At 26.0% G+C, this 17,396-nt stretch overlaps 1 protein-coding gene across 4 annotated transcripts in view; it reads left to right on the top strand.

The window, feature by feature from the left end:
* The window catches only part of LOC129619032 (uncharacterized), a 107,005-nt gene extending 94,674 nt beyond the window's left edge, over positions 1-12,331 (top strand). For 3 of the 4 annotated variants that reach the window (XM_055534103.1, XM_055534102.1, XM_055534100.1), the window contains 2 exons: positions 10,581-11,040; positions 11,110-12,331. In XM_055534103.1, the coding sequence (XP_055390078.1) occupies positions 10,581-11,040; positions 11,110-12,253 (1,604 nt within the window). In that variant the 3' untranslated portion in view covers positions 12,254-12,331. The remainder of the gene's footprint in view (positions 1-10,580; positions 11,041-11,109) is intronic. The other variant, XM_055534101.1, reaches the window with a different exon arrangement.
* The last annotated feature ends 5,065 nt before the right edge of the window (positions 12,332-17,396 follow it).

Raw genomic sequence — 17,396 nt, 5'->3', positions numbered from 1 at the left:
TACTCATTTAAAATGCATCTCTATAAAATTCCATAATATGATGGTGTTAAAATGTATTTAAAAGAAAAGCACTGTCTGAACGCCTCTCTCGAGATATGCCAACATATTTCATTTGATATACATATAGAAATTCTTGCTTAGCTATAGTTGTCATATTTCATTTTTTTATTCTTATAATTATTGGATTATTGATTTTATGTGTAGCGTAAAAAGAATCCCATAAAACAAAATATTATGTAAGAGTTTGTTTCTTAATTTTCATACGAAATCTGGTGCCTTGCAGGACTAATTTTAGTAAGTGATGAACAGCAAAAGTTTTAAAGCTTTTCAAGACTTTTTGTGACCAAGTTGGAATACATTCAATTCTCTCCTTATTAAATGAATTTTGTTTTAAGAACAGACCGACAAAATGAAATCACGCAAGATCTGGTAATAGTTAAATATTAATAAAAGGGCATACGAACGAACATAAATTGGCTAAGAATACAAAAAGGTTTGCTTCTTAGTGTCACGTATACTCCTAGATGGAATTGAATATTGTAGATGCAAGTAGATTTTAGAAGCTTTTCTTCATTTCGACACATCATCAATGTTACTGTTATGAAATTTTCGCATGCACTGTAAAATCGCGAAAAAAGACATGATCAGGTCTTCAAAACAATTTATATAGCAAAATTGCTAAATGACAAGTTCAATGGTATTTTCGAGTGCTAAATTACAAGCAATCTTTAATAATAAAATGTTCAATCTGACATAATACTGCAGGACTATGATCCTCACTATTCCTGTTTTTCTCTTCTTGAACCTTTTTACATATAATATTTTTTTAATAACATTTTTCGGTTACCAACATATTGTTTTTGAATTCAAAAATGCTTAAAGGGTAAAAATGAGCTCCATTTACTTTTCCAACAATCCCCTAGCAGCAGTAGCATCATCCCATAATTCTTCTTTCATTTAATATTTAAATGCATCATTATAACACTATCAAAACTAAAAGTATCACATTATCATTTATTCAACTAACGAAAGTATTACTCTTTATTTGGAAAAAGAAAAAAAAACTTTATACGAGTACTTGAGTACAGTTGATTCAGTATTTTAATGTAACGGAGCGATTCTGATATTTAATATAATTTAATAAATTATGTTAAATTGGAACATATTATTAATTTCAAAAGAGGTTCAGAAGTTCATCTACAACACAATTTATATCGAAAACAAAAACACTTTTCAAGGATTGAATACAGCTCGTCAGATTCCAAGCGCCTTGAAATCTTAACAACACATTGCATCGCACTAATTAAAATATTGTAAAGAAAATTTATTTTTAACAAATTTCTTTAAACTTATAGTGATAAACTTATAGTACTAAATGGTGGTATTGTGATAGCTTTAAAGTTTTATTGAAATTTTTGCTTAAAATAAGAACAAAAATGGTTTGACTTAATTTAAATTTCGGTACTAGTCAAATTTCAGACTTTATTCAATTTTGTACCATTTCGATAAACCTACATATTGCATAATCAATTCCATAATAGCATTTAAGCAGAAATCATTCGTGTTATCAGTATTTAAAGTCTGTACTAGAATGCTAAAGACAAGAGTACGTACGCTACAATAGTTTTTAAATATGAGAAATTTTTTTTGCATCGCATAGTTGAACAGTCAACGAGTCGACTTAATGTTCTTGAAATAACATCGTATTCAAATTGTAATGTTGTTGAATTTTAATATTATTGTTGAAAGCTATTAGAACATCATTTTTTAAGCGAAAGTTTTAAATTTTTTCTTTTAAAAATGCAAAAAGTTTTTGCAAAGAAAAAAAAATTATCGTTTATCCATACCATCTGTTGCATTAATTTTACTGTACAATATACACATTGATGTACAATATGAACGTTTTCACCCTCCGTGCAGAAGAGCAAATATTTTTGAAATAAAATTTAAAGCATAAAAATAGTGCAATTTTTTTAAAAAATATTATTTGCAAACATTTAAAATAATCAAGGCTAAAAAACTGGCCCAAAACAAGCATTTAATTAAAAGGCTAAAATCAAAATTAAATTAAAAATTAGAAAAAAATTAGAAAAATAAAAGTTGATTCAAACCAATGGTTTGTATTGTAGCACTTTTCCCTTCAAGAGGATTTCAAGAAGTGACAACTTGAGAGGGGATGGAGATGAAAAAAAATTTTGTTCTAAAGTAATGAACTATTTATTATTTCATTAGACAGTTATATATATAAGACTTTCACAACCTGGGGTCTACAAGAAAAAAGACATCGGAAAAATCTGTCGGAAAAACAGATTTTAGATAACGGTAAATTCAATTATGGTATACCGCGATAGAATAAGCCAGCCACTATTTTTTAGAGTTTACAAAATTCCAAAAATGCTTAAAGTATCACTGCAATAAATAGTTAAAGAATGCCATTTTTAGGGTTTTAGGGGGGTTTAACTTCTAGAGGGAGGAGATAGGTAAAATTTTCTTCTACGGAAATAAGTTTCTTGTAAAGATCTATGTACTCATAAAATTTCAGCCTTCTATCTTCAAGAGTGTAGAAGTTTTGTAAACTTGTCCACGGACGGATGGACGGACGAATGGACGGACGGACGAATGGACAGAGTGAAATTAATAAGTACTTTTTTTCAAAAATTTTTTGTAAAAGTGTTAAAAATATTTCTCTAATAATTAGGTAATATTCTCGAATAGTGGAAATAGAAGCGAAACCACAGATTTGAAACTCTTTTATTTTATTACTTTATCAGTTTACTCCTAAAGATATGCAATTTTAGAATGCAATAATTAAAAATGTTCTTCGGCTAATAAAAAAATTTACTCATTTTAGAAATAAAGAAACAGAAAATTAACGCAAGAGAATTTAATAAAATCTAAGAAGAAAATAAAATTTAAGAAATTTAATAATTTTTTAGGTTGTTGGCACGAATCTTTTCTATCAAATTTCTCATTTTTTATCTATGTGTAAGCCATGTTAAAACTAAATTATGCAGTCACTCACTTAAGAAAATCACATTCAAAAAACTATATATATCTCTGTCTTTCTCTAGAACTAAATCGATACATAATAAAACCGTCAACTTTATGAAACAAGCCAAAACTTTAACTAGAACACCCAAGTTTGAAAATTCTCTCAATTTAAAGTTCCTTAATAAAAATGTGCTCAAATTTCCCAAAATTAAACTGAGACATGCTTTTAAAATTTAAACTGCAAATTTTTTAATCAAATTTCTAGAATTTTGAATATTGAGTGAAATTTTAAATTATTTTCGAAACATTTTTATTAATTTAATAAATGGAAGAATCCAAATTCCAACAGGATTTTTTTAAAATAAAATTTTTCAACGCGACGTTCTACGGAATTCGACAACTAATATCTTATATGACAATAATTTTTTAAAAATTTTATTACTATAATTTTATGAAAATCGAAAGAAGTTTTGAAAGCAGATAAGCAAAAAGGAGAAACTTATGAAATCGTCTCGAAATTAAAAATAAAGTTGGGTCAAACCAATGGTTTGTATTGTAGCACTTTTCCCTTAAACAAGTGAAAATTCTGCTTTTAAATACAGTCTATGTATACTTACCACACTATTAGTATTATTTTCATTCATTAACGAAACTATTTTTAGGATTGCATATATCTAGGATGAACGATTTATGCAGTCTTTCAAATAGAGCAAAAATTAATATAAAGAGGAGTTAACATAATGATCGCTTTTAAGGGTAAGTGCGTGAGTTAAGAAAAATAATTATATTTTTTGATGTCATGGAATTTACAGTTAGCTTTTTGTGTTTATAGAAATTTGAAAAAGCTTGCGGTTTTGGAAATATAAGGTGTCAAATATTCAAATTTTACAAAATTCAAGAGGCGATAACTTGAGAGGGGGTGGAGATGGAAAAAAATTTTCTTCTTATAAAATGAAGTATTTATTAGTATCTAACAGCTTCTGATTTTCTAAATTTCAGCCTCCTACAACCTGGGATCTAGAAGAAAAACGACATTAAAAATTTGGAAAAAATGGATTTTAGATAATGGTAAATTTGATCTGCCATTTTGTTTTTTTTAAAGTTTGACTACAGTACGCCGCGATAGGAGAAGCAAACCACTGCCTTTCTGCGTTTGCAAAATTTGAAAAATGCTTATGGTCTAACTGCAATAAATAGTTAAAAAATGGCATTTTTAGGGTTTTGGGGGGCATAACTTCTAGAGGGGATGAAATAGGTAAAAATTTTCTTCTATGGAAATAAGTTTCTAGTAATGATCTATGTACATATAAAATTTCAGCTTTCTATCTTCAAGGGTATAGAAATTTTGTAAACATGTCCACGGACGGACGGATGGACGTACAGAGTGAAACTAATAAGCACTTTTTTTCAAAATTTTTTTGGAAAAGTGCTAAAAAAAATTAAGAAAAACAAAAAAAATAACTATTTTGTCGTTAAATTTGTCTTCGTCTTTTGATTACAAAAATAATGTGCAAGAACAAAGTTAACTCGTTTTTTTATTTTAGAACAAAGAATGAAAATTTTAGCTGCCTTTTGTTTTATGTAATTTTGCCGTTTATTATTTTTCAGATAACTTGAGTTTTATTTGATGTGAAATTTTTAACGCAGTTTATACTTGTATACTGAAAGGATTATTTTTGTTCAGTAGAAAATTTTCCAAAGAAACCAAAAAAAAATTCTTCTTTTCATTTTACGGAAATTGCACAAAAATTCACTTTCGCAAATAAGAGATTTTGAAAGAAAATTGATTTTGAACAATACATAAATTAACTGCAGTTCTTCAGTGTTCTTATAAACTCCCTATTCCTCTGTTATATAACGACTGTATTGCATTCCAAGATGAAAGTATTGAAAAGGTGCCATATTTTACATGTTAAGATTTAAATATAAAGACACTTTTATTGCCTTATATTGAAAGTAAACTATTTTAAATGAAATATAGAACTGCCGGCATATTTGTATGGTTCTCTATTACAATTGCACTTAATATACATTTATGTCTAAGCTTCCTTTGCAATTGAAACAAAACCGATTAGTCGGTTCCTAAAACTAAACCTTAACTAACAGCATTTATATTCTAAACTTACTTTTGTAACTTTTTCGCTAAACTAATAAAAAAGAAATTTGGCGAAAATATTTTGTCGGCCACATCAACATTTTATCTTGATCACATCAACATTTTTTTTTAATTAAGAATTTTTTTCAACTCAATTAATTTCATTATGCTACTACAAAAGTTTTATTAAGTTTTGTGAATTGTGGGCTGTGTAAGTCTAATGGTTGCTGGAAGAAACTATTTTACAAATCAATGTACTTAACTCAAAAAATTATTATACTCCTCTTTTATTTTTAACATCATTGGTTTATTTAGTAAATCGCGTTCTTCAAAATAAAATCACTTATCGTCCAAATCGCAAGCAGCCCAATTGCATTATGCTAAATTTGAATTGTATAGAAATTTTTCCACAAATACACTAATAAAATGTTGAAAAACTAATTCTTATAGAGAACGACTATTGTTGCAGTCAAGTGATATCTAAAATTCCAATAAAAATTCTTAAAAGAGTTTTTAAGAAACAATTTTTCATTAAGGACAAGTTAAGCACATAAGTTAAAGATAAAAAATTTATAATCAATAATGTATATAAGATTAGAAAATTCAAAATATCGAGTAGCACTCAATAATCGGGAAAAAAAATCTGAGTTTCATGTAAACCAATATTCAAGATATCGACTCTAAGTTCATACTCGTAAATTACTTAAGGGGAAATTTCCTATTATGTAAGCCTTTATTTTAATCCTTATTAAATCCTAATTTATGTGCGTCATTGGGTCTTAAATTGGGTCTTAAATTGGACATACTTGTTAATTTTAAAAACTGAGAAAAATTTTTATTATAACACCAACACCATTATTATAACACCAACTATAATTACTATGGTGTTGTATAAAAGAAGGATTGAATTTATACAAATACACAAATTTTTGATATATAGAACTTAAATTCTTGGTATATTCTCAACCTCTTAAAGCAGATAAGTAAATATTTTCATTTTCCTGATGAGACCTAAGTAGTTTTGCATTTTTTTTAAATCAAAGCCAATAAAAAGAAAACCTTTTAATAAAAAAAGTTTTTAGCGAATGACCACAAAAATTTTATTATATCCTTATATACCTTTTTATTTTATATAATTCCATTATTGTTCAAAACAAAAAAAAGGTATACTCGAATACAGAAAAATAATATAGAAAATGCCCTTTTAAAACTGAATTTAATCTAATAGATGCTATTATTATAATTTTTAATGTACAGAGAAACCAAAAATCGATTTTGAAATACTACAGGGTCGATTAAAACATGAATTTTCGAAAATTTTATTTACATAGTTTCCAATACATTTAAAGGAAAAAAGATAATAGTATCTTCAATTTTGTTTCACCTCTGTCCGTGACCGTTTTGCCCAAAATCCAATCTAATTCCATATACTCTACATGTGTTTTATCCTTTACATAATGCATTATGTACATATATTGAAATCTATTCTACTCGAAAATATGTATGATCATAATAGAATATCCTTTTTTAATCATCATAAGAAAAAAAAATTAAAAAAAAATAGAAACGAAAAAACTCAAAGAACGGGAATGAAAAGAAGATTATTTTGTTGTGATGTAATTTAAAACCGCACCAAAGATACAAAAGAATCCAATTTAAATGGAAAATTATTGATTGCGTTGTTAGAAAGGGCAAATAGAAATTTTATACTAATAAAGGATTTTTCAACTTTAATAAAAATTACAGTAGACCAAGAAATTCTTGACTTGAGATTTTTAAGATTTTATTATGCAAAATAATTTAATTGGAAAGCATTCATAAAATGGCAAAATTTTCCACATAATTAGGAAATAAAATTATTCCTTAATTGATAATTAAGAACGCTATATTTTTATGCCACACTACAAATCTATATTGAAAGAAAACAAAAATTGACAATATCGAAAGTAATTTAAACTAATTTCGAACAAATTTAAAGTAAGTTATGAGACCTAATTTTTACCTAAATTCACTCAAACGTTTGATAAAATTTAGTTAAATCATACTTATTTCTAGTATCACACTTATTCAAACTCGTTACAGGCTTATTCAAATATTGAACTTTATTTTTTTTTCTCTCAGTGTAGTAATAATTTTAGAATTATTAGAAAATTGCAAAAGGTCCTTCAATTAATATTATAATCGTTTGGTTTCTATGTAGAATTCTATGTTTATTAACTATGTACGATAGGTTTGAATTCCTTAACTATGATTTGGATTTGCACTTTTTTGTATATGTGGAAAATTTTGACACAACTTTAGTACTTTTGATTTAAAATATTTTAATGCAAATTTCATGCTATGTTTTATATAAATCTTTGATATAATACCCTGCCCGTCGTGTGTCCAATTTCAGGACAGATGTATTTCTGAAGTTTTGGTGGAATTGCTTGACAGGTTCGGGTATCTACCATACAACTCCGAAAGTTAATTTTAAATATTTGGAAAAATATCAAAGCTAGATTTATGAAACTCGGCAGTCTTGTGTCCACTTATAGGTCAGACATAATATCCGTGAAGTTTCTATTAAGTGGTTTGACAGGTTCAAGTAATTGCCATTTGGCAATCAAAGTTATTTCAAAAACAAATTTTTAAACTCAGATTGCCAAAGTGCAGTCAGTCTATACCGACTGAAACGTTTTTACTTGTTTTATCTTTAAGTAGTTAAAAATTAAATATGCACCGTATTTTTCAATAATATTTATTTCTTAAGTCACTTAAGTTCGGATTCAAAATTAACCGTTCGGATTCAAAAACAATAGTGTTTTTGGGAACCTCACAATTACAAAAATGAACTAAATTCATTTTAATAATATAAAAACAAAAAGTATTACTTGCATATCTTTAAAATTAAAACCAAATCAGGGGCACCAAAAATTTGTTTTTTGCACCTCATTCAGTTCGACGTTCAAGTCGTGGATAAATAACACATTTTCCTCTCTGGAACACTAGTAGTTGGTTTAGATACTTTCATTCAAACGGGCTTAAATTATTCTTTCCATTCCTAAAATATGCGTTACGTGTGCCAAAATAATCCCAACAAAAACTAACTCTCATACATATGTACGAGTGGGAAAAAATTTTCTTCTTGAAACTTTCACAGCTATATACTTGTGGTAAAAATAAACTCTTTGTAAAAATCACAGTCCCTTGTATGTGGTGTTTTTTTTGCCACTAAACTAAATATTAAGCAATTACTCGATCACTTTTAAAACCAAAATGAATTCTAAATTAAAGCTAGCCGCAAAAGAGTAAGTTACTTGTGATATGATGTTGCTACACAAATTTTAAACGAAAGGTTTTTGCAGTTCTATTTTCGATGTGTCAAAAGTCTACCTCGTACATATTTAAAGGGTAAAAAATGCACTTATTAAAAACTTATTTTTCTTTCATTTCTCTTATTAATGTTGAAAGGAAAATTACTTATACCAGGAATTTACTGTTGCCTTTAATAATAAATTTTTCTCAAATCGAATTAAGGATATGAAAACGAATTTAAATCATAATTTCCATATGTATGTATGCATAAAATATTATACGTGTGTATGTAAAAGTAGGAAATGCTATAAGGAAAATAAAGATGAAAAGGAAAAAAGAACCGAATAAGTTTTATGACAATAATACGATGTTATTGTGTCCTTTATAATTAAGGAACAGGATAATTTTTCTTGTTACTTAAAGGATCCAGTTGATTCATTTTTCTCCCTATATTTTTTTCCTTTCTTTCTTGTTTTTTTGTTGTTTTTTAATATTTTTTGTTAGTTACTTGGCTAGATGAAAACAATGACATAAAAACATTAAATAATATTTTGACTCTTTCACACAATATGTAATTGGGGCCTTAAAAAATTATCTTTGTTTATGATTTGTTTATGATTTTTTTTTGTGATTTTGCTTAGATGATATGATGTTGATGAACCAATCTTTGGTCTACAATACAGAAATGTCAAAGGAAATAATATAAGAATATAATAATAACAAGGATATTGTTAAATTTATGTGTGTAGATATTATGCTAAGTATGTATATATGGAATGTATACATAGTTAGATAAAAGTTATTTGGGAAACAACTAACTAACTTGTTTAAAATTAAGTTTTAAGGCTCTTGAAATTTAGGAATTCAATCCTTTTGGATTTTGGCAATAACAAAAGAAACATTTTTTGTTTTTTTTTCTTTCTCTTATATTACATCAAAAAAAAAGGGTTTCTTATTTTCAGATTAGATTGAAAACCTTATCATAAAGCAAGGTCAAAAATAGTTAAAAAAAAATGAAAACAATTTTGTCTATTTTGTTTTTTCTTTTTTCTATACTTTATGAAAGAATGAAATAGAAGAAAGCCGGATATAAAGAAGATCCTCAAATATTTCACTAGATATACACATAAATATTAAGAAATTTTTTTAATACTATTATTAATTCTAAACATCAAAGGATGATGAAAAAAAATGTAATTTAGGATAAAGTTTAATGAAGTTTGAAAAATGAAAATGAGCAGTTTATAAACAATGTATGTTAGCATGAACCTTTACCTACATACGTATTCTATGGTAAAACAAATGATTTTAATTTAAAATTTTCGTATATAAAAAGTAAGGGATGGAAGATTTATGGAAAATATTACTTAAATTTAAAAACTGCAAATTCTTGAAGCTAGCGATAATGTAAGATTCTAAGCCTATTCTGAGCCCCATGGTCGAATTAAATTTTGTTGCTGTTACACTTATATTTTCTTCAAGTTTTAATTTATCAAGATTAAGAGCAAAATGTTTTTGATATTTTACTGACCTATCAAAGTTCTTTATTTTCTATTAATAAATTATTGCATTCTTGTTTATTTAAAAAATGATAACGGTCTATTTCTATACGATTTAAAACTTCTTTACAGTTTAGTTTTACAAAATGGTCGAGAATATTTGAGGAAAATAGCATGTTTGTTGATTTTCAAATCAAGTATTAAAGTTTTGGGTAAAGAATAAAGAAATTTCTATATTGAATGTTAAGTTGTGAGAATAAGAAGAATAACATGTTATCGCAAGAATAACAAACCCCGAATCTGCAAAATTGTATTAATTTGAGATATTAAACAAATTTTGTTATGAATTTTTCATTTATTTTATAAATTTTTAAAGAATTTCATAAGATCATGGATTTAAAATAAGAAAATATTTATAGCCAAATAAAGAATGCAAGAGAAACTTCTAGAAATCTGACCTTCAATATTGAGGTGGTATTTAGCACAAAAGTGCTGAATTTGGCATCTTGATATTTATCTAATTATCAATGATTCAACTAAAAATTTTCTTTCAATAAAACTTTTCCTTTAAAATCAACTTTTATTTTGATAAATAAAAAAATTGAATTCAATATTTTTATAATGAAATTTTTCCAAAATTCAAATAGATTGTGACCGTAAATGTCATTAAATTTTATTTTAAATTTTTAAAATTTCAGACGCACTAAATCGTTTAAGACGGCCGAACTTTTCTCCATTTAGTTCGAGTAAAACAAATGAGCCCTTAATTGTAGTTGAAGAATCCAACTTTGCAGAAGAAGATGAGCAGGAAAGTTCGCAAGACACGCCAACCCAGCAAAAAGCTAGTCTTGACATAGATTCACCTTGTAATCCATACTTACTGTCACCATGGAGGGATCCTAGAGAAACAAGAAAGCATTCGTTGCCTTCACAGCAGGTGACTGAAGGAATAACAGCAAGTCAAGTGCGACGGTTATCAGAACGGGGAGGAGAAGGCTCAGGACCAAGTCCCAAGGAAGCAGCATTCTTGGCAACATTATCCCAAGCTCCGGCTCCATCTGGGCGCAGGCATTCCGTAGTAACAATATCAAAAATGCCAACAACTCTATTTGGCCGAAGTCGAAGAGAATCTGTTGCTGCTATACCAGGTGGTGGAGGGTAAGAACTTATCAAAAGCAAAATTATAAAATAAATATATTATAACTTTCATATAAACTTATATTTCAGTAGAGTTTTGGGATCAAGGAGAGAAAGTGGAGCATCAGTCGGTCCACCATCGACAGATCCATTAGGTAGTATACATAACTTACAGTTAGATATAATGGATGATATAGTACAATCACGTAAAGCTCGCATGAAATTGTGGACAACAAGTAATGAAAAAGTGTGCGAAGTACAAATTGTTGATGAAACTGGTAACACAACAAACAATTCCCAACGTTATACAAACCGAAGATATTCAGATTTTATTGCACTTCCAACAATACCGTCACATCGTCGTGCATCTGAGCAACCAAATATTGTTTCTCCTTCTGTGGTTACTCCAGGTGGTAGCGTCAACGTCGTTGGAACACCCAGTGCTAGTGGCGGTATAACTGCTCCGCCAATACAAAGGAAAAAATCCAGAACAGGATTACTAGGAAGTCGAACTGAATTATCATCAATATTTAGTAATTTGACATCATCAGCGATTGAAATCAACAAAGTTGATGATACACCATCAACAACAGTAACTTTTCCACAAGTTGGAACTTCATTTAAAGGGAAAACAAATTTAACAGCCAGTAATGCAACTGGTATGTCAACATCAAGTTCAAATATGTTAGATCCAAATGTTGGCCGTTCTACACGTTCAAATAGCTTTGATGTTTCAATTTTACATAACTGCAAGCAATTTATTTCTGATACGGGTGATCGCAGTGCCGCTGAGTTATCTGGATGGTTCGCTAAACGTCATGCACCAATTGCCAAAAAGAAATCGATACGTAGCAAAAGTACAGCGATGGCCTTATCTAAAGATATGCTAGAACGATTACAGAATAAGGATCTATCATTAAAATCAGACTATGGAAAATCAAAATTTTCATCATCATCTTCAGCAACAACATCAACTAAAACTAAAAATAAATCGGACAATAAAAATTCATCACATATGGATGCTCATATGATTGGTAGTGCTATTGAAGGTTTTCTAAGAAAAAGTTCGATTTCATCTGGTAGCAAAGGTGCGATACCAAAAGATAAAAAAACTAAACAAACAAGTGCTGTTCGAACCGGTTTGAATTGGTTTACAAAAAATGATGAAGATGATACAAAAGATTCATGTGAATCATCATTATGCTCAACATTAAAAGATTTATTTGTGAAATAATTAACAGGGAATTTTAGCTTTAAGTTGACCTAAAATATTCAAATCAACTTTTTCAGATAAAAAACAAAAATTTCCCATTTTTTATTTAATTTTATATTTTATAGTGCATTTCTAAAAAATAATGCCTCCACTTAGTTAATATTAATTTAAGCAATTCTCAGTATTAGATCAATCGTGCATAATATATGAATGAGTTCGTGATTTTTTTTTGATAAGCATAAATATTATTTACGCCATAACTGTTACAAACCTGTTTAATATTTTTAATACAGGAAACTATAATTTTTGTTTAAGATTCAACATAATTTGGCTTTTATCTTCAAGTTGTACATCTGATAGTTATTACATAAAGTATTTCATTTTAAAATAATTAAAGATGAAAATGAGATTGAAGTATTTTTGTGAAAACTACGTCTGATCAATTTTAAGTATATGTGACATAAATTCATTATGAAGGAAAATAAACTATATTTTTCAAGGTTCTTCCAAAAAATTTCTGATATTTCCCGCAAATTCATAAGTTAGACTACCAAGAATTCTGTGTAGGGATTTCAATACTGAGAATCGTTTTTACCTTTCTTTATAAGTACAAAGCTGGCATAATAAATAAATTTTTTTAAGCAAAAAAATCTTATAGCTAACAAAATATTCTATTTAAATCTATCTCATAATACTAAATACATGATTATCAAATTATTTAAAATAATTCTTAATAGAAAATAAAAAAAAAAAATAAAAAAAAAATAATAATTTAGTTATAATCCATAAAGATTTGTACGTATATACATATGTATATGTACATAAGAATATGTATGTATATTTATGTATAATTTTGAAAATATGTAAATATTTTAATAATTGAAATTGTATGATAAATGTGAACCGCAAAAAGTAATAAAACCCGTTAACAAAAAATAGATCTTAATATTACATTTAATAGAAAACCATGTAAGTACATAATAAAAAAAAACAATTATAAACTAACAGTTTTTCAAAATAATAAAATTGCGTAGAATTTCTAAATTAATAAAAAATAAAAAGTTAAAAAAAAAGGTAAATCCAAATAAATAAGTAAAAAAAATTTAAACAAATACAATTTAAAAATTTACACATTCCATTAGACTTGTAATACTTAATAATTATTATTTGTAATTGTACAAATTACAAAATTCAATTTCAAGTAATCACTAATAATTATTGTGATAAATTCTTTAATTACAAATAATTTTGAATGGAGAATTTTTTATATTGTTCTAAGTTTAAAATAATCTTTGAATTCTTCTTCGAATTTTACGTGATTAAAGCTTTTCAGTGTTCTGTTTAGGATAAAGAAATCTGGCCCATTATGATTCATTGTGTTCAAAAGGAAATTGACAGTTTTCTTTAAACACATAACAAAAATTTTCCTTGTAAACACACACATTTAAAATCAATTACTTAATAGAGAGCTCTCAAACTAATTCCCGCACGAAATCCTTTAATAATTTGATTTGATGCTATCATAATCCCGGATTTTCAGAAAATTGAGCTTATTATGTATAAATATAAAGTGGTAGTTCCAGTTCTACGGTGCTGGAGAAATAAATTTTTTATTATTTGGCTTTCTGGAACTTAAATACAGTTAAAATATTTTTTTTTTTAAAGGGCAAGTCTAAATTACCGGTAACCCGGTATGTACCTCCCCTCTCTTTGCTTTATATGATTGCCTCTATATCAACTATCTACCTTTGCAATATATCTACCATCTGCTAGCGGAAAATTATTTGTGTAAAGGAAATTTATTCATATTTTTTTACAGTGATTCCACATAATATTTTTTACCCTATTGTATTATTATATTTTTACCCTATTGTCATATTTCTGTATTATTATAAATTTACCCTATTGTCATATTTCGGAAAATTACTTCAGCTTGGTGGTTTGACCTGATAAATATATATGGCACAAGTTAGACCAATATGTACAAGCTGACTTTTAGATCTATTTTTTTATTCCAAATCTTGAATTAATTTTGCACCCTGTTATACCTAATTTGTGGAATTTTTGCACCAAAGTGAAATAATATTAACATTTTTATCAGTATAATTTTTTAGAGTTTTAAGTTTATACAATCGTGTCTTCTATTATTACTCTTTTCTTTTTCAATTTTGCGATTCTAAAAATTAAGAAAAAGGAATGAGAACTAAAAATTTTCCAAAACATTATTATTTAACAATATTATTTGTAATTAGAAATATTTATTATAAAATTAATTAATTCAGAAATAAAATTGATTACTTGCAAATTCGCAAACAAAAATAATTTTCATAATAATTGTTTAGATTCAGTCCAAATACCAATTTAAAAATTTGATGTAATAGAATTAATAGAGCATAATAAAATAGATTTAATATTAAATATAAAATTAAATTAAAAAAAAAAATTTGTTATAATTTTGTGATAGTTGAAAGTAATAAAATGTATTGAACAAATTATATAATCTGCTTCAAAGAGTGAAAGTGTAAAAGAGCAGAGAATAAAGAAAAAAATTGAAAAAAAAAAATAAAATTATTATTCGATTATTTTTATGTAAATGTTGAAAATAAAATATTGTTAAAATTAAAGGATAAAAACTTAATGAATAAAAAAAAATAAAATAAAAATTAAATATTTGAAATTTTTAAATATTTATTTTAAAATTAATTAACAATACAAATTAAGATTTAATGGAAAACTATTCTAAATTGGTAACTAAAAATTGCTTTGATTTCTTTTTTATAAAAAAAAAATTAATAAAATAATATTGTAGGAATGAACACCAATTTTAGTGATCAATTTAAAATAATTTTTACATTATTCTTAAATTACAAAAAAAGCTTTAGAAATTCCTTAAAAAAAAAATAAATTTATTATATAAAAAATGTAAAATAGATTCAAAATAAATTGTGTATATTTTTAAAGTTGTTTAAAAAGCTAATCAGATCCAAATTAAAAGAGAAGTTGGAATACACCAGGGTAATATACATACATATATATCTACTGATTTTCATAAGGATATTTTATTTTTATTTTTCGATCTTTGTTTAAACAACAAACAAACATGAAAACCATTTTGATTAATTCTCGTCTAGGTTTCTTTAATAATATTGAATAAAATCTACGCAATTTAAATTAAATTTGAAATTTATTTCTGATGCCTTGCTGATTTTATAAAAGTGGAGTATGAGTTTTTCTTTAAATCAAAATATTACCCAGGTATTAAGAATTGTTGAATTTTTTTTTATGTATATTAAAAAAATAGAACAAAATTATATAGCTTATATAAATATGAAATCAAATCTTTATCTTTAATATTTTATTGTTCAAATGAAAAAAAAACACAAGTTAACTGAGAGGGGAAAAGAAGTAAACGCATCAACTTTATTGCAAAAATAAATATGAAAAAAAAAACTAATAATTAATAAAATAAAAAATGTTACAAAAAGATTAAGTTAACCAAAATATTTTCTTACGTTAAAGTGCACATACATACAAAATTACATTTTTACAAAAATTTTACATCTGCTAGAATTTCATTTAATTTTTTATTGCCATTTCTACATTTTACTTTTAATTAACATTAATGTTTTCTAATTTAATTGCATATAGAATTAAGTTGGGCATTAGTTTATTAGCTTTGCAGTCTAAGTTAATGAAAATTGAATACAACATTCAATAAGTTCCTGAATTTTACTAAAAAGGTAACTGTGAATTAAGATAATGATGCTTTAACTTATATTTTTAGCGCTTTAAGTGCTGTCAAAATTATGTACCGTATCCCTCGTATTCGATTAACGCTTTTTTAATATTTAATACCCCTAATTCGCATAACGTCATTTTTCTCGTTTGATATTTTTTTTTGTTCCAAAATTTTTTAATTTGACAATTCAATTTCTTGTCGTGCCCTTAAAATCAATTCATTTTCGCACCCTCAAAAATTTATTTTTTCCATCACTTAGCCATTTTTTTTGTATATAAATCCACAAATAAAAAATAATATGTACATACGTATGTAATACGTGCAAATTTTTTTGTTTCACCTCGAATTACGTCATTTAGGTTAACGTCGCAAATTTTCAGTTCCGAAAACGGCGTTAACCGAGGGATTCCTCTAAAGAAAATTATGTGATTAAAACATGTTATATAAATAAAAATTTCGAAAATTTTTGATTGCGTATTAGTATAACGACCGCGCATTTCCATGAAAAAAGCATCATAGTTTTGAAGTATTGCAAGATCAACAGGTGCGTCTTGACGAGAAATTAAAATTTTTGAATTTCTCTATTAATATACAAACGTACATACGTATACAAATTTTATAGAATTTTAAATAATACGTACCTTAAAATAATTATAAAATTAAAGAATATTAGCAAGAGGTTAGCAGAAAAATAAACTAGATTTATTTTTTGGTTAAAATTTTTATATACCTACTTTTAATTTTGTAACTCATGTAATCCTGTATGTATGTTTTCTCACCATTAAACAAATATAAAACATAACCTATAATAAAATCCATAATTATTATTAAATATTAAAATAGGAAGGCCTATTATTATTAGAAACTATAACTAAAGAAAAAAAATAAAAATTAAATTAAAAAAAATGGCACAATTTTAAAATTATAAGATTAAAATTTAAAAATCAAATATATTAATAGTTAAACTGTAAAATGTAAAATAGAAATTTTAATTTTAAAATAAGAAATTAAAGTTGCATATAAAAATATCCTTGTTAAAAAATAAAAAGAAGAAAAATAAACAAAACAAATTCGTGCACGCAATTTAAGAAAATTGAAAACTATTTTTAACTACATATACTAAATTAAATGAAAAAAAATTAAATTAATAAGAACAAGTACGTAGTGTATTTGTTCTCAATATTAATTTACGCATAATAAAATACATGTAAAATATAAATATTAAAAAAATGAGCAAATTGTACAATCAAATTAACACAAAAATAAAAGAATCATACATAGGTACATACATACATAATATGTATTATATAATGGTGGTATTATAATAGTAAAAACACTTATATACATATATATATATATATATATATATATAACAAAAAAGTATTTACCTATATAAACATTAACTTGCCCTCTAATACAACTACA

Source organism: Condylostylus longicornis, unplaced genomic scaffold (genome assembly GCF_029603195.1).
Source record: "Condylostylus longicornis isolate FDR11 unplaced genomic scaffold, ASM2960319v2 ptg000010l, whole genome shotgun sequence".
NCBI classification, from domain to species: Eukaryota; Metazoa; Arthropoda; class Insecta; order Diptera; family Dolichopodidae; genus Condylostylus; species Condylostylus longicornis.
This window is presented reverse-complemented; position numbering and strand designations above follow the sequence as displayed.